Genomic DNA, 22556 nt, shown 5'->3' with positions numbered 1-22556 from the left:
TAGGGTTAGGGTTAGGGTTACCTGAAATAGTTGCTAAGGTTAGGGTTAGGGTTAGGGTTACCTGAAATAGTTGCTAAGGTTAGGGTTAGGGTTACCTGAAATAGTTGCTAGGGTTAGGGTTAGGGTTAGGGTTACCTGAAATAGTTGCTAAGGTTGGTTTTTGTAGTTAGGGTTAGGGTTACCTGAAATAGTTGCTAAGGTTAGGGTTAGGGTTAGGGTTACCTGAAATAATTGCTAAGGTTAGGGTTACCTGAAATAGTTGCTAAGGTTAGGGTTAGGGTTAGGGTTACCTGAAATAGTTGTTAGGGTTAGGGTTAGGGTTACCTGAAATAGGGTTAGGGTTAGGGTTAGGGTTACCTGAAATAGTTGCTAGGGTTAGGGTTAGGGTTACCTGAAATAGTTGCTAGGGTTAGGGTTAGGGTTACCTGAAATAGTTGCTAGGGTTAGGGTTACCTCTAATAGTTGCTAGGGTTAGGGTTAGGGTTACCTGAAATAGTTGTTAGGGTTAGGGTTAGGGTTACCTGTTATAAATGTTAGGGTTATCTGTAATAGTTCTCTGTAATCTAAAAGTTGTTCTAATAATAATATGGTAAGAGCAGGACATACAAGCTAAAAGTAATTTGTAGTAACAGGCATTTGAATCAGAATATCTTTATTGTCATTGTCACACACAACAAAATGTAAAATGCCAACAAGTCGATACATCATTCCATCATTCCTAAAATAGAAGAAAATAAATAAGATGCAATAAAAAACAGTTTTAAAAAAGCACACACACATACACACACATTCTGTTGTCATTGCACAGTGCCTTATTGCACCTCAGGTTATGAATTTAGCTGTACTGAGTGTAGTGATTGCTGTTCTTGAATCTGTTTGTCTTTGTTTTCAGTGATCTGTAGCGTCTGCCTGCCAGCAGCAGTTCAAACAGAGCGTGTCCAGAGTGAGAAGTGTCCTTTAGAATGTTCGGGGCTTTTCTGAGACAGAGGGAACTGTAGCAGTTGTTCCAGTGTGGGAGAGGGCAGCCGACCATCCTCAGGGCTGTGTTAAGCAGCTGTACAGCTGATGTACCACACACATATACAGTACATTAGGATGCTGTATCGAGTGATGTTATTTCTTCTCAGCACAGGAAGTCAGAGATAAACAATCATGAGGAGGAGGAGGAGGAGGAGGCGGCAGCATCACCTGCAGAGAACAGAAAACAATGCACCTGTCAGTTAGGGTTAACCCTGTCACACACAGGCCTCCAGCTTCTTGCTGCTCAGCCTCCTCCTGTTGGAGACACTTGCTTTTATTCTTCCTCCCAAAATGATGAGCACACGAGGATATGCTTATTAAAATGATGATTCATGAAGTAACTGCATCACGAGCCGTGTTCTTAAAGATGTGTACGTCTCTAATTAGCATGTCCTCATGTGTTGGGTTACAGAATAAAACCAAGTGTCTCCTAGTGGTCAAACATCCGTCATTATCTCTGCTGCACTTTGTTCAATGTCTGGAATAAAATCAAGTTTTCTAACTAAGTTGAGTTTCTGTTTTCAAATTAATGTCACAAACATGATTTTATCAAAGATCATTCTCAGAACCTCACATCATGATATCAGTATATAGTATATGTACTGTGACATTTTCTCATTTTACTTCTAAATTTACATTTAACTGTTTTCTGTTGCAAACTACATTCAGTATCAGATTACTTTGATATTGCTAATTACTTTTACATTACTTCTGTAAATACAGATTACTTAGACATTATTTCTATATTGCAGATTACTTCTATTATTACACTTTTCTGATATACTGAACATAAACAGTTTAATGTCAGTGTTGGACAGTTGATGTAAAGCTGTTTGTGAATTACCTGGAGGCCTCTGTCCTGGTCTCAAAGAACTTCTTCATTGTAGGAAGACTCTGTGATCGCGGACAATGTGTCCATGATCGTAGTTGAAGCCGTTGAATCGGTGACCCCAGTCTCTGCTGATTCTTGCGTATGTCTTTACGAAGCATGGACAATGTCTCAGCGATCGTGGATGATATTGTGGACGAAGTGGTGACACCTGGAGGAAATCAAAGAGAAACACACGAAGGAAAATGATCAATACTCTACTACCTATTCCTCATTAACAGTTTAACCATGAAAACACAAAGAGGAGACGGTGGTTTTCCAGCAGCTCCTGTCTGGTAGTGATTGCTGAGTTTGTTGATCAGTACAGAGATGTTAGTTTTAAGGTGATGATTTCTAACAGACACTGTGGACGTAACAGAGTTAAAGTTTTCAAGCCAGAATTTATCACAAAACTGCTCTCGACCACGTATAACAACAAATTACTGATCACTAATCAGTAAGATCAATGGACAGACACCAGACACAAATCCAGGGGGTCTACACCTACAGTAAACAGACAAACACTGAGCAGGAAGCAGGAAGGATCAGGAAGGGACACCGAGTGACAACGAAATACAAAAACAACCTCAAAGACACAAAAGACCGAGACGCAAAAGATGTTTAACCGAACTGACACAACGACCACAGAGACAAAAATCTGAGACATAAAACGATGGCAAATTATCACAGAGACAAAACTATCACAATGACATGCTCAACCACCACAAACTGACTTCAACTGTAAACACACCTTCGTTCAGCGTCCAGTCTTTTCTCACGGTGATGACAAACCGAAGCGACAAAACGGTTCAGTTTCTCCGTCGTTCTCGATCGGTAGACACGTCGCTTATTGGTCACGTTTCTGCTCCGCCTAGCAGCCTCCTCTGATTGGTCAAAATAGCAGAAGTTTTTCTACATTTCAGTTTGAATGAAAAACAGAGGTTTGTAGAGAAAAAAACAGCTGAGAAGAAAAGAAAAAAAAGAAGATTAAAAGAAAATTAGATATTATTAATTCTAATATATCAAAGGGTAAAAACTCTGAGCTACAGTTCTTAATATAACTTGTATATTTTTATGGCAAACAACAAATTAATGCAAAGATTACAATAAATTCAATGGTGAGTTTAACAAATGAAACTCATTGAATTTTACAGGTTGTCTGACTAAACTAACCTCGTGTTCTGGGCTAAAAACAATGAATCTGGACTGAAAATATCATGTGGTGCGACACATGTAAACTTTGAACTGAAGATTAATGTGAAGTACATGAAACTATCATTGTCATTTAGAGCAGTGAATTTTACTTAATGGGGGTTTACTGTTTTAATCTGTTTTACCAGAAGGGTACAGTATGACAAAAATAAAAACAGTGAATAAACAAATCAACATGAACAATATAGCTCAATTTTTATTGAAATCTAAAGAACCAGTGTGGAGGATTCACTGTGAGTGAGGTTATTTTCAGGTGATTATACACTGATGAAAACTGAATTATGAATCATTGTGTTTTATTTCCAACAACAGATCCTCATTAATCCTTCACACTGCTGCTTTACACAGTTCACACGATCAATAACAATATCACATCATTACTATTGATTAAACATCAGATCAGTTTGATAAAGTGCTCAACAGAAAATAAAAGTTATTTAAGGAGAAACAAAGTAGAAATAAATCTGTTTTTCAGCAACACAGAAGGATCTTAAAGGAACAGTCTGTCATTTCAGTTCGCCTTGCAATAAAGTGTTTAGCCTAGCTTAGCACAAAGACTGGAAGCAGGGGCAAACTGTTAGCCTAGCTCTGTCAAATAACTCAGAGATGAACTCACGAGATTTTTTTTTACCGAAATCAAATTCAAGCTAATTTTATTTACGAACAGCTTCATTAATGTTTGTTTCGAACCTTCTGAACAATAACATTTGACATGTTTAAAGATTAAATAACACAGAGCGGCAACATTTTCAAAAAACAGAGACTTCAGTTTGTGGCTGATAAAATCTAAAATGCTCCATGAATCCTCAACATTCAAACAAATCAAATAAAAACTGCTCATATTAATTTCCCTAGCTAGAAATGTAACATTTAACAGGTCAACATTTTAGGAAACTGATTTATTCACTGTCTTTCCACAGAGCTGGAGTCAGGAACATGGTTAGCTTAGCTTAGCATAAACACTGAGCAGGTGGAAACAGCTAGCCTAGTTTCAGCACATTTCATCTCATTCATTTAGAAACATAAAGAACAAATTATCTGTTTTATGTTTTTGTTTGAACACATGAGAAAGGTAGCTAACTGTTTCCCCCTGCTCACAGTGTTTATGCTAAGCTAGGCTAAACATGAACTCAGAGACATGAGATTCCCTCCTCTCTCGACACAGCTCCAACAAATAGAAAGTGATTAAGTTTATTTCCCAACATTTCAAAATAAAGAAGACGGAATAGAACAGACAACATACACATTAAATTACAGAACATGTACAGTTTAATTTTACAGGAGCGTGTGTCTACAAGATGTTCTAACACTGAGCAGCTCTTTATTCTGAGCTGATTCAGATTTAAGTATAAAACACCACCTCGTTCAGCTCCACAGTTTTGTCTCAGTCACGTTCTCAGGTTCTGGGCAGCCTGAAGTCGCTGTCGTCGTCGCTCCATCGCCTGCTGCTTCTTCAGCTCAATCTCTGCTGCCGAACATTTACCCACAGCTGCAGAGGAAACAGGCTTCAGTGCTGGAAGAAGTAATCAGATACTTTACTGAAGTAAAAGTAGACCAACACACTAACAGATGGAGGCAGTGTGGAGGCAATATATAGAGATGTTTCTGGTTAAACTAACAGGATCTTCCTCTTTAATAAAAAGCTCTGACTCTGTAGGAATCCTCTCATCATGCTGTCAGACACTGAGAAGAACAATCTGAGTCTGTCAGTGACAGAAACAAGAACTTAAATAAGGTCCAGGTAGAGTTATCCTTAAAGTTTAAAACCACACTGAACATAGATAAATATTAATGAAAACCACTGAGGGAGATAAATTCTATTATTCAGGTGTATTTATATCTGTAATCACATTTTTGTTGGTAACTCAGAGCGATATTTACCAATAATTCCTTACAATATTTAAAAAGGACAATTAATTAAAGGTCAGACAGTTTTGTTAAAAAGAAAAAATATTTTCAACTTCTGTAAATTAAATTTAAGACTTTGACGTCTCTGAAACTGAAATCAGTGTTTGTTCCATAAAAAATAAAACTAACATAAACCACGTCGGGACGAAAACTTCAATGATGAAATATTTGAGTGGAAAAGTTCTTTAACTGAAGCTGTGAAAGATGGTCTCAGCCCATCCTCAGTAATTCACCAGTCATACTGTCTCATGTCATCGTCATCTCGTCACATCCCTACTAACTGATTAATAATGAATTCTGTACACAACCTTTTAATCTGGAACTATTCATTTGCTGTTTTTGTTTCTATTTAAGCAGCTTTAATGTTTTCTTAACGTCTTATTTTTAATGTATGTCTCTGTGTCCGTAAACGAAAGAAGAACGTTAAGAACAGTTAAACTCCCTCAGTGTGTTCGTGTTCTTACCTCTGTTAGTCACAGTAGAAACCGGGTTGTTCGGCCTCTTGAAGGTGAACTGGTCTTTGTTGATCTTCCCCTGTGGTGGTCCTGGTCCTGCAGCAGCTGATTGGACCCAGCTGCTGCCCTGCAGACAGGTGGAGGTGGATCCTGATGTGGGTTTTGTCTGTGTATATTGGACAGAGTCCCTCACCTGAACACCTGCAGCCGGTCCACCTGAACCACCAGGAGCAGCTCTGGGTGTTAGAGGTTTCTGATTGGCTGGTTGTTGGTTCCTGTCGTCCCAGGTTCTGTTGGACGGCTGCAGAACTGTTCTGTGGTCTGACGTCTGACCGATGAGAGGACTCTGTCTGGCTGACGTGTTCTCCAGGTTCTGGATCTGGTTCTCCAGGTCTTCACACAGTTCACACAGCAGGTCATCGTCGACCGGGTCGTCCCAAACCAGGTCAGATGCGAAGAAGGCCTCCAGGTCGTGGTCCAGGAAGTCAGAGACGGCGGCCGGCTCGACGTGGGAGGAAACCACCTCAGATTTGTTTGGAAACCTCTGAGCTGGTTTAGCAGCTGGAGACACGGAGCTGGAAACACTCGTCCTCTGATGAAACTGTGGTTTCTGTTGGTCCGACTTCACTGGGTTCAGCGTTTGCCAGGTACAACGAGATCCGGTCTCAGCTGAGGAACCAAACCTGGTCTGCTGAGAGGCTTTACCTGCAGCTTCTGAGCTGAAAGCCACCTCAGGGTTTGACTGGATTCTCTTCACAGAGAAATGAGGATTTGACTCCAGTTTGAAAGTCGCTCTTTGCTTCACGTTGTCTTTTGCCGTTTTACAAACAGCTGATTGGTTGATTCTAACGTCTCCACAGATCAGTGCAGCTCCTGAACTCTGATATTTTCCGACACCGACCGGTTTCTGAGTCGAGCAGTGCTTCGGAGCAGCGAAGATCTGTGGATTCTGTGTCATCTCCAGCACCAGAGAGTCATTTAGCAAGTCGTCGTTTTCCCAGTCGTCTTCGAACTTGACGCTCACAGGAGGTTTCCCAGAAGCCTCTTTGGACGAAGAAGGGAGAGCAGCTTTAATCTGTGATGGCAGAGCGGATGACGCCTGACTCAGAGCTCCGCTCACGTGCTGGGTCGGTCCATCGAACAGGAAATCCAGATCATCCTCCATCTGTCGATCCAGATCAACCCGCGCATCGGTCCCGGCTGCTGCGCTCACGGTCGGCAAAAAGTCGTTCTCAAAATCCAGGATGTCCTCAAGCAGGAGCTCTGGACTCTGCTGGAGCACGTCCTCCACCTCCTCCACCTCCTCCTCGTCCTGATGAAACATGTTGAAGTCAAACTGCTTGGCCAGTTTCAGCAGGTCGTCCACTCCGTTCGGCCTGCACAAAAACACAACGAGATCATTAACGGTGGAAAGTAGAAAGGTCTTTCTCTGCTCGCAGTGGTCAGATACAACGTTCTTGATCAATAGCAGGGCAGTCGCTGCCATGTTGTTGCTCAGGCAGAGTCAAAACACAGATGAGGAAAAATAACAATGACGAACACACCAACGAATGCTGAACAAATGTACTCTAAACGACGTTTAGTTTCTGTAGTACCAGTTTAACTCCTTACATTTCATTCACTCATCTTTAATATTTTACCTTGTAGTTGCACTAAATTGATTCTTAAATTGAATCTCAAAAATAAAACTCAGTCAGAGGTAAAGTAGTTTTATGTCATTTATTATTCTGGAGCTTTAACTTCTCTGTTCTTCTTTAATAACAGTCCAAGCTAACCACAACGACTTCTGGGTGCCCAGTCAGGATCACACTGTCACATTTCATAAGCTGGTTTACCTAAAACACCTGAGCTCCTTGTGCAACACGATTCAACAACGGTTTTCTATTTCGATCATGTGTGCGGTTGTGGCGTCGTAACACACACGTCTCCGTCTATCTCCAGTCTAAACTCTGTTTACTCCTGTTTGTGTGAACAAAGGGCCCATAATGCATTGCGCTGATGATGTTTCCTTTAGATATCTTATAGTTTTAGACAGTTGGACAAAGCGAGAACCCAGCACAGAGACCTGTTAATCAGGTCGATCTTCTGAACCCACCTCGGAGATTTCTTCTTGGGTTTGGGGACTTGGACGTCTGGAGTGCAGGGGATGGTGGCGCTGTCTCCGATCCACTGCTGTAACGTCGGCTCTGCCACCTCCGGTCTGCCATGCTTCACAAACACAAGAGACGACACAATATTATCAATAAATGAATGACTGGTGTTTAATAGTGAATCCCTGCAGTCGTGTCACTGACCTTTGGAGCGATTCTGTTGACGATCTCTGAGATGTCCACGGCTCCGGACGGCTGTTTTCTGCCTCTTTTACCTGGAGATTAACACAACAGTAAAAGTTAAGTTTACACAGATATAAAACAGAAACAAGAAGCAGCAAATTCTCACCTGAGCAGGTGGAGAAAAAAACAAACATGGAGGAGTCTTCAAAGTAAAATAACTTTTAAACAAGTTTACTGAGTCTGTTGGGTGAAGGCGAGGTGGCGTCCCAGATGATGTCGTGCTGAAAGTCTGAGTCGTTGTGCGGAGACTCTCCACTGAAACCAGCAGCCGATCTGGATCTGGGGATCCTGGTCGGGGTCTTAAAATCTGGACGAGATGAAACACAAACAACTGGTTCAGAAACAGGTTCACAAACAACATTTTGCTAATTAAAATGACAGTTATAAGATAGTTGTACTTAAAACGTTCTGTTCTCATTCTGTTAAAAAGCACATGCCACCAGAAAGCACTTTATCACCATCATTTCTCAAGGTTTTCCACTGCACATGACGCTTGTTTAGGTTCAACACGACGCCACAAAAAAGCAAACAAATTATGATTTTTTACAATCATAGCTGCAGTTTAGTTAAATTATTATACACCGAATAGACGCCCGACAGTCCTGGTTTCTAAAAATATATCTACTCATGTTTTGTGATGTATACTATCTCTTGGATTTACATGAACATCTTAAATTGCGGAGTATTTGAATATAGTTTGGTGCGTCGCTGTCTTCAGACGGGAGAGCGGGACGTTGTTCCGGTCACAGCGGCAGAAAGACACGTTCAACACCTTCAGTAATTTAAAATAATAAAACAGAAATGCAAGGACGAACCGGAACGCTGGCTCTTTGGTGAACCGACCTCCGCCGCTGTCTGAGTCTGTCTGAAGCTCCTGCTCAGGCGGTTTGGTTTGACTTTGGCCGCCTGCTGCTCCAGCGGAGACCCCGTCAGATCGGCCGGAGGGTCCAACTTTCTGCCGCCTCGCTTCATGGCACCGGCTCACCGTCAACACCTCCGCCGGTGAACGGTCTCCGGTTACTGTCGCTACACTGCACTTTATTATTTACACTTTATTTTATTATTAATTCGACCAGTCAGCAGAGTTTTTGAACATCCCGCCATCTTTTCCTTCCCAGAGTTCATTTCGATGGCGCGTTCAAGAGCAACAAAGCTGCGCAGAATATGCGCAACAAAAGAAACATCCACTGAATAAAAATATTATTTTATATACCTGCGTTGATGTTTGATTTTGGAAACTGGAGTAGTTTTGTAGTTGTTGTTAAAATGTGTCTGAAAATAATTTGTCTGACTTCAAATAACAAAGAAAAAAGAAGTTGATTATTATGAAAACCTGAACATAAAGCCCTTATTGCTGACTGAATAAACCTCAACCTTTAAACACACACAACTGAGATTGGCAACACCTTTATACATACCTTACTCCTCCCACCTGTCAGGTGATGCTTCACCTTTGCTCCATGTAAATTACAGGGAGGAAACACTCTGACAAACAGAGCTGCAGTAAGAGGAGTAAAACTGAAAAAACAGCAGAGCTTGAACGTCACACTCCAGAAATGAAACTAAAGTCAGTCAGAGCAACAACGGAGCTGCAGTCCAGATGAGTGTGTTTCTGTCTAAAAGAAAATTAAAGTGAGTCCATCAGGTCTTTGTCAACAACACAGCAGAGTCTCTACCAAACACTGGTGAGTACAGCTGATCATATTCACTGTTTCAACAACCAGCATTAACACAAATCTTCAGCTCTACTCAGGTGGAAGTTTCCCTCTCTTCATTTCATACTGACACTTGTCTAATGTCTTCCAATATGACTATGGCTGTTTCTCCACAGCTCCACTATAGTCCACTTTAAACAGTCTCTCTGTGTCAGTTCTCAGGACTTTTCTAACTTGTTACTGAATCTCTCTGGTTTCAACGTTAGTTTCTCTCCGTTCCTGGTTTTGTTACTGTTTACTGATCACTTCCTGCAGCCATGTGACATTCTGTTTCAATACATTGTGTTTGACACCAACTAAGCAGAAATGTAATAGTAGTACTGTTCAAAGAAATAGTACAAGCAGAGACAACCACAATGAGTTGTGTGTTACTCTGGTTTGTGTAAACCACCACACATCCAACACATCATCAAGGTAAACGATGTTGTTTACTGCGATAAACATTTAAACTTTCCAGCACAGATTCAATGGTCACAGTTGTTCAATACTCAACTTGGTGAAAGAATCCTCACTGAAATATGGAATATTTAACTCAAAGTTAGAACAATTAAAACAGAATTTTAAATAAAATGCATTTCTTTTCTTTCACTCTCTCTCTGTGTAGACATGTCTGCTGCCAGCTGTCTGCTATCTGAAGATCAGTTTCTGTGCTCCATCTGTCTGGATGTGTTCACTGATCCAGTCTCCACACCATGTGGACACAACTACTGCAAAAACTGCATCAATCAACACTGGAACACTGCTGACCAGTACCTGTGTCCGGTGTGTAAAAAGGTTTTTAACATAAAACCTGAGCTGCACATCAACACTTTCATCTCTGAGATGGTTGCTCAGTTCAGAAAACTCAACAAGTCAACTCAACAGAAAGCCAGCAGCAGCAGCTCAGAGCAACAAGTTGCCAAACCAGGAGAAGTTTCCTGTGACGTCTGCACTGGAACCAAACTGAAGGCCCTGAAGTCCTGCCTGGTGTGTCTGACCTCCTACTGTGAGACTCACCTGGAGCCTCATCTGACAGTGTCAGGCCTGAAAAGACATCAGCTGATGGACCCTGTGGAGAACCTGGAAGACAGGATGTGTACGAAGCACGATAAACCTCTGGAGCTGTTCTGTAAGACCGACCAGACATGTGTCTGCATGCTCTGCTCTGTTTTAGACCACAGGACACATGAGTTTGTTCCTGTGAAAGAAGAATGTGAAGGAAAGAAGGCAGAGCTGGAGAAGACAGAGGCTGAAATTCAGCAGATGATCCAGAAGAGACGACTGAAGATTGAGGAGATCAAACACTCAGTCAAGATCAGTAAAGATGATGCAGACAGAGAGAAAGCAGAAGGTGTTCAGGTCTTCACTGCTCTGAAGGAGTCTGTTGACAGAGGCCTGAACCAGCTCATAAAGGAGATGGAAGAGAAACAGAAAACCACAGAGAAACAGGCTGAAGACTTGATCACAGAGCTGGAACAGGAAATCTCTGAGCTGATGAAGAGAAGCACTGAGGTGGAGCAGCTCTCACTCTCTGAAGACCACCTCCACCTCCTCCAAAACTTCCCATCCCTGAAAGCTGCTCCACCCACCAAGGACTGGACAGAGGTCAGAGTCCGTCCACCATCATATGAGGGGACTGTGGTGAGAGCTGTGGCTCAGCTGGAGGAGACGCTCAGTAAAGAGAAGAAGAAGCTGATTGAGGCTGAGCTGAAGAGGGTCCAGCAGTGTGCAGTGGATGTGACTCTGGATCCTGATACAGCACATCCTGAACTCATCCTGTCTGATGATGAGAAACAAGTGAAACATGGTGATGTGAAGAAGAATCTTCCAGAAAAGCCAGAGAGATTTTCTCCTTGTCCATGTATCTTAGGAAAGCAGAGTTTCTCTTCAGGCAGATTTTACTTTGAGGTTCAGGTTAAAGGAAAAACTAAATGGACTTTAGGAGTGGCCAGAGAGTCGATCTACAGGAAGGGAAACATCAGACTGAGCCCTCAGAATGGTTACTGTACGATATGGTTGAGAAATGGAAATGAGTACAAAGCTAATGCTGTCCCTCCAATCACTCTCTCTCTGAAGTCTGGTCCTGAGAAGGTGGGGGTGTTTGTGGATTATGAGGAGGGTCTGGTCTCCTTTTATGACGTAGATGCTGCAGCTCTCATCTACTCCTTTACTGGCTGCTCCTTCACTGAGAAACTCTACCCATACTTCAATCCTGGGTTTAATGATGGTGGTAAAAACTCTGCTCCTCTGATCATCTGTCCTGTCAATCAAACTGAACAGACTAATAACTAAAGTTATGTTATTATTTATTTTTCTTTGAGGGAACAAATGTACAAATTTAATATAAATATTGTACAATTAGGATCTTTCTACATGATCAGATTTCTCTGGTGACTGAGTTTGCCACCAGTATGTTCATCATGCCACCATGAAATTATGAAACATCCAGATTATCTTATTCAGTAAATTTGCAGCCATAGAAAACAAAACTGAAAAATAAACTCTGATGTTGAAAATATTGGCCTCAGTGAGCAATGATTTAAGCACCAAAGGTTTGGAAATAAAGTCTGATAGTTACTGTTACAGTTTAAAATTTTAATCCTGAAGATTTCAGTCCTGGTGGATTTAATGCCACCTGGTGGTTACTGGTGGTAACAACAACTGTGGTTTCTTAGAACAGGAGCTTCTTTGTCAGAACTGTAACAGAAGAGTAGTGGCAGCAGAAATACAGCAGGAACATAGAATGAGTTCAGCCAATGCTGATTAAATTTCTCTGTATTTCACTGAACGTCTGGTGTCTGTGGTGACATATTCAATGACACACTACGGTTTATTATTGTTTACTTTGGAGAACTCACTGTGGTTGGAAAAGGATGGCAGCAACGTATGATTAGCTTGGAATATTTTTTAAGTTAAGTTAAGAGGTGATTTTAAAAAGCCATTTGAAGAACTTTGTAATCAGTATTTATAACTTGACTTTACACAGCTGTGTGTGTGGAGCTGGAGTATATTCATGAACAGGACTAAAGTGGGGAGGACAGGGTTTTTTGAGGGGGTGATGTTGCTGTGGTCTAATGATCCGTTACACAATTACAATCATCGTGACTAAACATCAGAGATGCAGAGCAGCAGTAAATCCCAGTTCATCTTGAGTCTCAGAGACATTAAACATCAAATAGACTCGTGTGTTCAGAGTGCAGCTGTGCCGAGTCCATCAGCAGCAGGGGTTGTTTGTGAAGCTGTCGGCAGCAGCAGCTCTCCTCCTCCTCCTCCACCGGTTCCCCAAAGGAAGGATTAGTGCGTCACATCCCGCTGGGCCGACAGTATTTACTGTCTGTCAGGAGAGACGCACTGATGCTGCTGCTGGAAACAAATTCACTGCAACACACTCTGTGGAAAAACACATCCACGCTAAATACTGAAGTTACGTCCACGGATGAACTAAAACTCTCTCTGTGAGTGGGTAAGAAAAGACGTGGGTGGGGGAAGGGAAAAACAAAAACATCTCAATTAAAAAGAAACTGAGGATAATTTAAGTTTAAACCTTTTTCTGTTAATAAAAAGGTTTTTTGTGGGCGGAGCATAGGTGGAGGCAAAACGTCCTGCCTCCACAGGTTAGCTAACACTAGCGAGCAAGTTTTGTTGGTCTATTTGTTTGAAATGGCTGAAAAATACCTCCAGAGGAACAGCCAGACATTTACGTAAGCATTTCTAATGATCGCCTAAGTCCAATCCTTTTGTCTTGTCGTGTTTAATGACACTTGTCTTTTTGACTGGTATGTGATAAAACTTCATTTTGAGCCATTACTCCTATGATTCTAGCACCAAACAACACAGTAGGATTACTTTTTTGGCTTGGTTTTTACTTGGCCCTGCTACTCTAAGATGTTCCACATTCACTTCTAGTTTTTCCTCTGTTCTGCCTCCAGCTAATACTGTATCTACATGACGACACTGTGACCGGCCAGGTGTCTCTACATACATCCATGTGAATGTGCAACAAATCTACTTCCATGCAGAGCTACTGTCTCCCCCTTCTGGCAGTGACAGTAATTGCACAAACACTGTTGAGGTTATCTGAATGGCAAGTTTCTTTTTTATCTGTTGTCCAAAACTTGCAGGTTTCTCTGAGCTGCTGTCGTTTATTTCGTCTCCGTCACTACAGTTGCTCCCCTCTCGGTTGCTCTGGCAAACCAAACATTGCTGCTTGATGTAAAATTCATCGCTGTTGGTGCACCAGTGTGGGAATGTGGCCACAGACTCCAGATTTAAATACAGATAGACTACAAACACAAATGATTTGCATGACAGCACACTAGCTGCTTTCAGCAATAAAGAGTATTGATGTCAGTGATCCTGGCCCTGGTGATGTTAACTGCTCCTAGAAACTTCAGCTCTTCTGTCAAATGAAAGTGACGTTGGTCGGACAGATGCATCAGCATCTGTGTATATCAACCATGGAGTGTCTTTTCAACAAGCTGAACTTTGGTTCCTCTGTGATGAAGACAGTGTTAAACACAGATGAAGATTTAGAAATTACGTTCCCTCCATTTTTCTGCAGTTGTGTTTCCAGCTCAGCAGCTGTGGACGGTGAAATCTGAGCGATTCATCACCATCCTGTCAGGCCGACATGTCGACCCTCAGCCTGGCTCGCAGCCAGACACAGATACGCACCATATTTCATGGCCTGTGCGTCTGAATAGAATACCCTGCTGCTCTAAAGAAAACATTGAGTTTCAATGCACTGAGGAAGGAATCTGTGGCAGCGCGGTCAGGAAGGAAAGAAGTACCTACCTGGTTTTTACATTACAGTGGCAGTGGGCTAAATGGCCCTTCTCCCCCGGTGGACATTGTCTGACTTTGAAATGTGATCCGGGACGGTGGTGGAGGCTCGTTAGAAAAGGTCTGAGCGCTTTCAGGCCGGCGGATCAGAGAACAGTGTCAGATATGCTGCTCTCTAATCTCACCAATTTATCACTGTCTGCTTAGAAGTGCCACAGGGCCTCCAGGGTGCAAACTGCACCAACTCTGATCTGTACGCCACTGAAATCAAACCCCGGTTTACAAGTCAGAGTTTAGCTACTGGAGGAGGTCTGAAAATATTCTGAAGGTGCAGGAAAACGTTCGGAAGCTGAGAACGGATAAATTTGACTTGTTTTTTAATGTTGTGACAACAGGTTAATTATTTAGTTATCTGGAGAGAACTAAACGCAGACCAATAAGGAGATTAATACCTCTATTAAGGAGGTTCTGTTTTCACCACTGTTGCAAAGTATTGAACCAATTTGAACCAAACTTGGTGGAGGAACAGGACAAGGGAAGAACATATCTGAATGACTCTGGTGTTTTTGAATACGGGTCTTATTTTCTATGTTTCTGGGTGTAAATGATTGATAGGGACATAAATATCTGGAATCTGTGCAGCATTGATCACGAACAGCAGCTGTTCATGTTAAAGTACGTCTACATAAGTTCTTGTTTTTTATTCTCAGTGTCTGACAACATGATGATAGGATTCCTACAGAGACAGAGCTTTTTATTAAAGAGGAAGATCCTTTTAGTTTAACCAGAAACATCTCTATATATCTCTACCAGACTCCATTGACAAAAACAGGGATTTTAGTGTTGTTGTTGACATTTGGTGGTGGAGGAAGTAATCAGATCCTTTACTCAAGTAAAAGATCCTGAGCCTGATTTTTTAGGCATTTACTTCTGCTCATAGTGGTTTACTCGAAAGGTTCGTCTAATTCACAATAATTCCTGTTCCAGATTTTCAGATGGATAAGAACAAATTAGATGTATGAGCTCCTTTTTTTTCTTTTTTTCCAGAAAAACGTAAACAAATCAGTGCTTCTTTACAGCAAAATCATCCAAATTAGAAATGCTGCAACATGAAAGTAGATACAAACAGAATCAGCAGATCGGACTCCTCGATAGAAACTGATCCTTCTTGTTTCACTTTTAAAACATCCAGCAGATCTTTCAGGTGCTTATAAACACAGCTACTTTCATTTATTGGCCTTTTACTGCTCTCATGAGGCGTCTCTGGATGTTTCAAGTCAAAAATTGTCGAGCTCCTCTTAGCTTCAAACACGCTGCTGTAACAGCTCATTTTCCTTCTTTTTTACAGGATATTTCTGAGCTGTAAAACAATCTTCTTAATCACGGGGGTCATTGTACAGTGTATGGCTTTATTATTGTTTAACTCGTCACTGACTGTGTGTACAGTGGTAAAACAGCTCTTAATCTCATTAAGAACATCAACCTAATCACCTCCATTAAGCAGATTGACTCTGAGAAGCTGTTCCCTGTTTATTTTTCCTTTTTCTCTCCTGGAAAATCCAGCCTCCAAGAAACTGTCACTGTGTTTCAGCCGTTTGCTCCTGACCGGCAGAAAACTGTGAAAATTTAAGCAACAACAGGACATTTCAGTGGAAACGCTGGTGTTGGACTGTAATGTCTGTCGTTTCCTTTTCCTCTGACTCCACTGGAATTTAACAAGAATGGAAAAATATCTGCTCTGTGGCATTTAAACATTCATATTACATATTTCTGACTTAAATGGAATTATTAAAAAAGACACCAGCAGTCAGATAAATGGACAGGATGGAACATCTAATTCAAAACAGTCCAGATGTGGTTCAGTTACAGAGGACGAGGGTTGAGGAGGAGGGGGGTATTTTTAGAGCATATGCAGCAGAGACGAGTAAAACTGGACAAGATTGAACCACATGAAGCAAACTAGACCGAGCTGAAGCAGACATGACGTCATGTGCTGCGTTCAGTGACGTCCCTTTGAGCTTCAGTTGGTCCAAACAGACGGACACTGGCAGCATCTCATCCATCACCAGCTTGAAAAGGATTCCCATCGACAGAGCTGCCAGAGCATCAAGGAGTCCAGAGTACACAGTTTACAGCTCACCGCACTTCAGGTCTAATGTTCCACGAGCCTCCCTTCAGATTTCCACTTCAACACCCACTTTAATGCGTGCAAACGACTCCGGTTACTGTTTCATTACCAGCCTTTAAACTCTACGATAAGTGGCTCCGTCACATCCATCTGAAAGCCGTTCAAGACGTCGCCCACAAAGTGCTCGTTTCAGCGTTCAGCCTGCGTGTCTTTGGACTGCACTTAATGCTGTATTTATTGCCACTGACTGGTCCATTGTTAATGTGTGTCAGATGGTCTCAGCTTTTAGGTTTTTATGAGAGGAACAAAGAGAGAAGCAGGACGGACTGAAGAGTTTCTGAGGGGTTGAAAAGGAAAAGCTGCACATCCTCAACATGCAGCGCTGAGTTCGAGGCAAGTTTAAAGAAGCAAAGAGATGAAACCGTCCCGTCAGGAGAGAAGAAGTCCTGGAAAGAGACAATTAACTTGATGCCTTGATTTCCCAGTGTGATTCACATGAGTCTGTCTGGTTCTTTTTCAGTTTAAAACAAATATGATCTCGATCCATTCTAACACACCTGAAAACAGATATCACATGACCATTCAGGTATATTAGGCATGTGCAGGTGTAAACAGGAAGTAGATGGTTGACTCTGCAGTTGGTTGATAAGTTGCAGAAAATGCTTCGACAACTTTAACAGCTGCTAGCAAAGACACCAAGGTCGGGAACACCTGTAATGCTATATTCCAACAGTGTTTATAGCTGCTCTTTCACAGTTTAGACAACTTCAAAACAAATCTGCTCCACCTGAAGAACACTGATTTTTAATGTAAACACTTCAGAATGTTCTTAAAAACCGTAACATTAAACCATGAAGGTGAACTGATTCAGTCGTATCTCAGACTAGCTGTTGTTAGCAACAGTTGCTAACATCGCTCTACAAACAGCGTAGCAACATGTCCACAGATAAAACCTGAACAGTTCTCTGTGTCTGACTGACTTCATGTAAACTAATGAGACTGAGCTGCTATAAACAGGAACATTAGCAAAGAGTTCACTGCTGCTGATGAGGAGCAGCCATCTTGGATTCTGATGTCGGGGTTGGTGGGGTTGCTCCGACTCTCTGAGGTGGAAATCCGACTTCAGGGGATGTTCCAGATAAAACCTTCAACTAGGAGCTCAGTAAACTGGAACAAACCATAACCCATTCTCCAGGTTTCATTCACCACTGAAATGGGTCACGTGATCTGAGCGTGATTGATAAGAATCAATCAGGAAGTGAACGTGGGTTTCTGTGTCGTTTCAGTTTCTGTCCATCCAGACTAAATCACAACCCGAGTTTTCAAACTAAAACAGTTCCAACTGAGATTCCAAAAGTCTCCAGAGAAGTAAGGACACCAGGTCTAACCAAAGCAACAGCGATGCAACTAAAACGTATTAGTGCCAGTTGAACTGTTAAATTCAAGGAAGTTCTGCGGAGGTACGACAACAACACTCTACATCTGCCTCATCATTATTTATTCCGTTTGAAGTGTAGGAGCAACAAAAAACAACCGATGCAGCTGTTTTCCTGGTGAGACAGTCAGACAGTGACAGTCTCCACTGAGATATTCAGTAAAATAAAGGTTTCCAAAACAACACTTAGTTTGAGCCATAAGGCAAAAAGCTGAAACCGTCCTGTTCTGAGGCGCTGGAGAGTTTTGAAACTGCTCCTGAGGTGACAGTTTCTCCCGGAGAATCACCTTCTTGTGGTGAGATATTGAATTTCACAAGAAGTGGCTTTGTCAGTGTGGGCACCGAGAACCAGAGCTGCTCCCTAATGACTCTGGAGATTAAACAGAACGAAGCACACATCCGATGAAAACAAAGAGGACAAAACGAGTCTCAGAGAAGGAGAGTGTTTCCAAGAGCTAATTGTGTTGGATAATGTATCTGAACATTTATCAAGCCAGTTCTGTTTTCCCTCCAACACCCACAGGAATGCTTTCATTTGCAGACTGTAACTGCTGCAGGATCAGCTGTCAGCACGCCGGGGCCCAAACATGAAGCCATGAAACCGCTCGTCCAGAACGTTCATTCTTCCCAGGATGACAATACTATTTGGCCCGTGTCAGCTCAGTCTACTTCAGGCCAAAATGCAGGATGTCTGTTGAACAGCGCTGCTCTCCTCCGGTCTAATTCTCCCCTCTCGCTCCCTGGATGCTGATCGTGTCGTCCAGAGAAGTCCAAAAGTGAGGATCATTTGGAGGTTTATTGACGAGCTTTACTGGACCGTCGGGAGCCGCTGTGCAATCACTGCACTGCAATGAAAACCTGACATTATTCTGCCTCGCTCGTAATTGGCTTCGTTTTGACCTGAGTCAAGACTTTCAGAGCAGTTCAGGGAAATGTGTGTCGCATGTTGTTCCTGCCTCAGGAGGAGGAGGGAGAGTATATGAGGCTTGGATGGAGGAGGATGATCACCTTGGTTTAGATTAAATTTATCTATGTTTACATCTGAATTGGAAGGAGCTCTACCTCATGTTCTTTAAAGGAACAGTCTCACATTTTGGGAAATTCCTGTTTGTCCTCTTAGATGTGTAAAAAAACATGTTTAGCCTAGCTTAGCACAAACACCGGGAGCAGCAGCACATTAATAAATGAAATGCTGACATTTCATATACTTTAGAGGATAACTGTGGTATTTTTCTCCCATGTTTTTGGGCGTAAATGACCATTTTTATTAAAGAGAAAGATCCATTTTTCTGTTTCATCTGTTAGTGTGTTTGTGTTACTGTGTGACTTTCAGTGATGGAAGAAGTAATCAGATATTTAACATGAGTAAAAGTACCACACAGTAACACAGACACACTAACAGATGGAGGCAGTGGTATTCCAGCAGCTCCTCTGTTCTGCTCAGTTAAATTCCTGTTTTTGTTAATGGAGTCTGGTGGTGATATAAAGTGATGTTTCTGGTTAAACTAAAAGGATCTCATGGAGGGTAACGACTGGACTTTCCTTTAGGTGACGTGTTGACGCAGCTTTGTTTCTCTGTTAGTAACAAAAGTGTTGGAGGTGGTTGCCAGATTCGCCCCAGATTTGTCCTGTTTGTTCTAATAATTTCCTGTCAGATGTTGTTCAACAGTCAGAACAGAAACTTGTGGCAGCAGTAAAACTGTGTGTGTGAGCTGCTGATGTCTTTGATCGGTGTTAATGGAGCAACACTTTGAGCTAAATTCCTCTGATTGTGTCGGTTGTTTATCTAAGCAGCAGTTTATTGAACATTCGTCTCTGCTGCTTTTTGTTTCTCTTCCTCCTTCATTTTGTTTTTTTAAGTCATTATGTGCTGGTGTGTAAAGATTCTGATCAGAGGTGCAGGAAGAACTGAGATCAGTAACAGTAACAGCACTAATAAATACTCCATTACAAAGTACAAGTCCTGCAGTGAAAATGTAACTTAAGTATGTGAGTACAATCTGGAAAAAGTACTGAAAGTAGTAATAGTCATTTATTTTAGCTTCAGTTTATTATTGACGTCTTTTTACAGTGAAGCTGATTTAGATTCATTTCTGCAACTAACTGATCAGTTTACAGTTTATCTGCTGATTCTTCTCTTGATCAATCGATCGATTGATTAAGTTTAGCAGAAAACAGAAAGAAATGCTGAGACACCTTCACTGTGTCTGTTTGTTCTAAACTCAAGATTATTAAAAATTAATTCAAGTTTTAATAATTTAAAGGAAAATATTCACATTTGAAAAGCTGGACATTTTTCTATCGATCGACTTATTGTATTTATCCTGGAGTTTAATCAATAATAAAGTGTCATCATGTGGTTTTTGTGTAAAGTAACTGAACCTGTCAGGTCACTGTAGGGAAGTAAAAACTACTTGAGTAAATGTACTTAGTTACAGTGGATACTTTAGATTGTTCAGTATCTTTAAACTCTAATCCTTGCAGACTGACCTCTAATAACCTTCACGAGTTACATGTGTTCACAAACTAAATATGTTGGTGTCGTACTTTAACAATCTGGATTTGTTCAGGTGTTTGTTTACTTGATTACTTTTACTTGATTACACCTGGACATAGATGGAGTTTCTCTTATTAGTAATATTCAGTAAAACTGCACAGCTGAGAACCTGTTTGTACATCAGAGTAAATTAGAACAGAATGATTTTATTAACACGAGGACAGAAATGTTTCTCCGATATTTTAATGTGAAAGTAACTAAGTACATTTACTCAGGCTCCTTCTTTGAATTCAGTTCTGAGCTTCATGTAAAATACAGTTTAAGATGAAATCTGTGTCTGAGTCACTTTAAAAACCTGTCATGACGTAAATTCATTTTCATTCATTATGTAAGTTTTATAATAACACTTTAATAAAAGTTTGAATCTACGACTTTAACTTGATATTTTTACTTTAGTAAACTTTATTAAAGAAAACGCTGTAACGAGCATCATCAGCTCAGGTTAGACGCCCTCTCAGCGTCGTAGTAATTAATCCTCAGGAGAACTTGACTTCCTCAGCGTCTAACGCTGTGTTTACTGTCGAGGCTCCGCCCCCCGCTAACGAGCTGAGCTAATTGATCTGAAGCTGAAGGTGAATGAATCAGCTGCAGGCGACCGCTCCCCCTCTGATTAACCTGACCCCCACCTCCTCCACCTCCTCCACCTCCTCCTCCAACCCCACCTCCTCCACCTCCACCACCTCCTCCTCCAACCCCACCTCCTCCACCTCCACCTCCACCTCCTCCTCCTCCTCCTCCTTCACTTCCACCTCCACCTCCTCCTCCTCCTCCTCCACCTCCACCTCTTCCTCCTCCTCCTCCACTTCCTCCACCTCCACCTCCTCCTCCTCCACCTCCACCTCCTCCACCTCTTCCTCCTCCTCCTTCACTTCCACCTCCACCTCCTCCACCTCCTGCACCTCCTGCACCTCCTCCTCCTCCACCTCCACCTCCACCTCCACCTCCTCCTCCTCCTCCTCCTTCACTTCCACCTCCTCCTCCTCCACCTCCACCTCCTCCACCTCCTCCTCCTCCTCCTTCACTTCCACCTCCACCTCCTCCACCTCCTGCACCTCCTGCACCTCCTCCTCCTCCACCTCCACCTCCACCTCCTCCTCCTCCTCCTCCTCCTCCTCCTCCTTCACTTCCACCTCCACCTCCTCCACCTCCTGCACCTCCTCCACCTCCACCTCCTCCTCCTCCACTTCCACCTCCACCTCCTCCACCTCCTCCTCCTCCTCCTCCACTTCCACCTCCTCCACTTCCACCTCCACCTCCTCCTCCTCCTCCTCCTCCTCCTCCACTTCCACTTCCACCTCCTCCACTTCCACCTCCTCCTCCTCCTCCTCCACCTCCTCCTCCTCCTCCACTTCCACTTCCACCTCCTCCACCTCCTCCACCTCCTCCACCTCCTTCCACCTCCTCCTCCTCCACCTCCACCTCCTCCACCTCCTCCTCCTCCACCTCCACCTCCTCCACCTCCTCCTCCTCCTCCTCCACTTCCACCTCCTCCACTTCCACCTCCACCTCCTCCTCCACATCCTCTTCCTCCTCCTCCTCCACCTCTTGCACCTCCACCTCTTGCACCTCCACCTCTTGCACCTCCTCCTCCTCCACCTCCTCCTCCTCCACCTCCTCCTCCTCCTCCACCTCCTCCTCCAACCCCAGAGCTGGGAACAGTTTGTCTGTTTACAGTCACAGACTCACTGAACTTGAACTTTACATTAATGTGAAGCCAAATAAAAGCAGCCGTCACTGCACAAACCGTCCAGCTCAGCGTGGAGATCAGTTCAGAGCAGGTTGTTCATCAGCTCCTTGTCTGTAGTTTGATCACAGTGTGCTGCGTTTAGAAAGAAACTACAACATGGAACCAATATACGCTGTACAATCAGAAAACTGTTAAATACACGTCAACATTTAAACGTTTTTAAGACTTTTAAAGCTTCAGCACTGATGTGTCTTTGTATTTATGAGAGTTTAATTCTGCTTTTTATCATTTTTAAATCTAGAAAGAAAACTACATTTCATAGTTTTTATACAATTAATTAATTTAAATTTATGTTTTTTTTAAATACAATGACTGTAGTTAAATTCAGTTTTTTAATAATCTTTCATGTTGTTTATTTTTCTCCTGTTTCTGTTTGAGCTGCGTCTTCAGGTGAACAGTCGACGACTGTTTTCCATA

At 42.3% G+C, this 22556-nt stretch overlaps 3 protein-coding genes across 6 annotated transcripts in view; 2 read left to right on the top strand and 1 right to left on the bottom strand.

Moving 5' to 3' along the window:
- Nucleotides 1–12273, top strand: part of LOC108882293 (E3 ubiquitin-protein ligase TRIM21) — an 82028-nt gene extending 69755 nt beyond the window's left edge. Inside the window, exons 1-2 of one of the 2 annotated variants that reach the window (XM_018674731.2) lie at nt 9322–9481; nt 10116–12273. In XM_018674731.2, the coding sequence (XP_018530247.1) occupies nt 10118–11782 (1665 nt within the window). In that variant the 5' untranslated portion in view covers nt 9322–9481; nt 10116–10117 and the 3' untranslated portion in view covers nt 11783–12273. Of the gene's footprint in view, nt 1–9321; nt 9482–10115 lie in introns of those variants that run through there. The other variant, XM_051070942.1, reaches the window with a different exon arrangement.
- Nucleotides 1–22556, top strand: part of LOC108882294 (E3 ubiquitin-protein ligase TRIM21) — a 162954-nt gene that overhangs the window by 69744 nt on the left and 70654 nt on the right. The gene's annotated exons all lie outside the window — the stretch shown is intronic.
- On the bottom strand, nt 670–9150 carry etaa1a (ETAA1 activator of ATR kinase a). 3 transcript variants are annotated; one of them, XR_007813306.1, is made up of 9 exons: nt 8612–9150; nt 7972–8103; nt 7758–7828; nt 7559–7671; nt 5473–6839; nt 4461–4613; nt 2640–2849; nt 1865–2060; nt 670–1188 (listed from the first exon to the last, which is right to left on the bottom strand). XR_007813306.1 is itself a non-coding variant. In XM_018674729.2 (6 exons), the coding sequence occupies exons 1-6, from the start codon at nt 8766–8768 to the stop codon at nt 4489–4491; spliced, it is 1965 nt and encodes a 654-aa protein (XP_018530245.1). In that variant the 5' UTR covers nt 8769–9149; the 3' UTR covers nt 3271–4488. The 3 variants fall into 3 exon arrangements, 2 of the variants coding, with proteins under 2 accessions (XP_018530245.1, XP_018530246.1); XM_018674729.2 differs by lacking the exons at nt 670–1188; nt 1865–2060; nt 2640–2849 and having other exon boundaries at nt 3271–4613; nt 8612–9149; XM_018674730.2 differs by lacking the exons at nt 670–1188; nt 1865–2060; nt 2640–2849 and having other exon boundaries at nt 3271–4589; nt 8612–9149.

Source organism: Lates calcarifer, linkage group LG5 (assembly GCF_001640805.2).
Source record: "Lates calcarifer isolate ASB-BC8 linkage group LG5, TLL_Latcal_v3, whole genome shotgun sequence".
NCBI classification, from domain to species: Eukaryota; Metazoa; Chordata; class Actinopteri; family Centropomidae; genus Lates; species Lates calcarifer.
The sequence above is the reverse complement of the archived record's forward strand: the minus strand, read 5'-3'. Positions and strand labels throughout refer to the sequence as shown.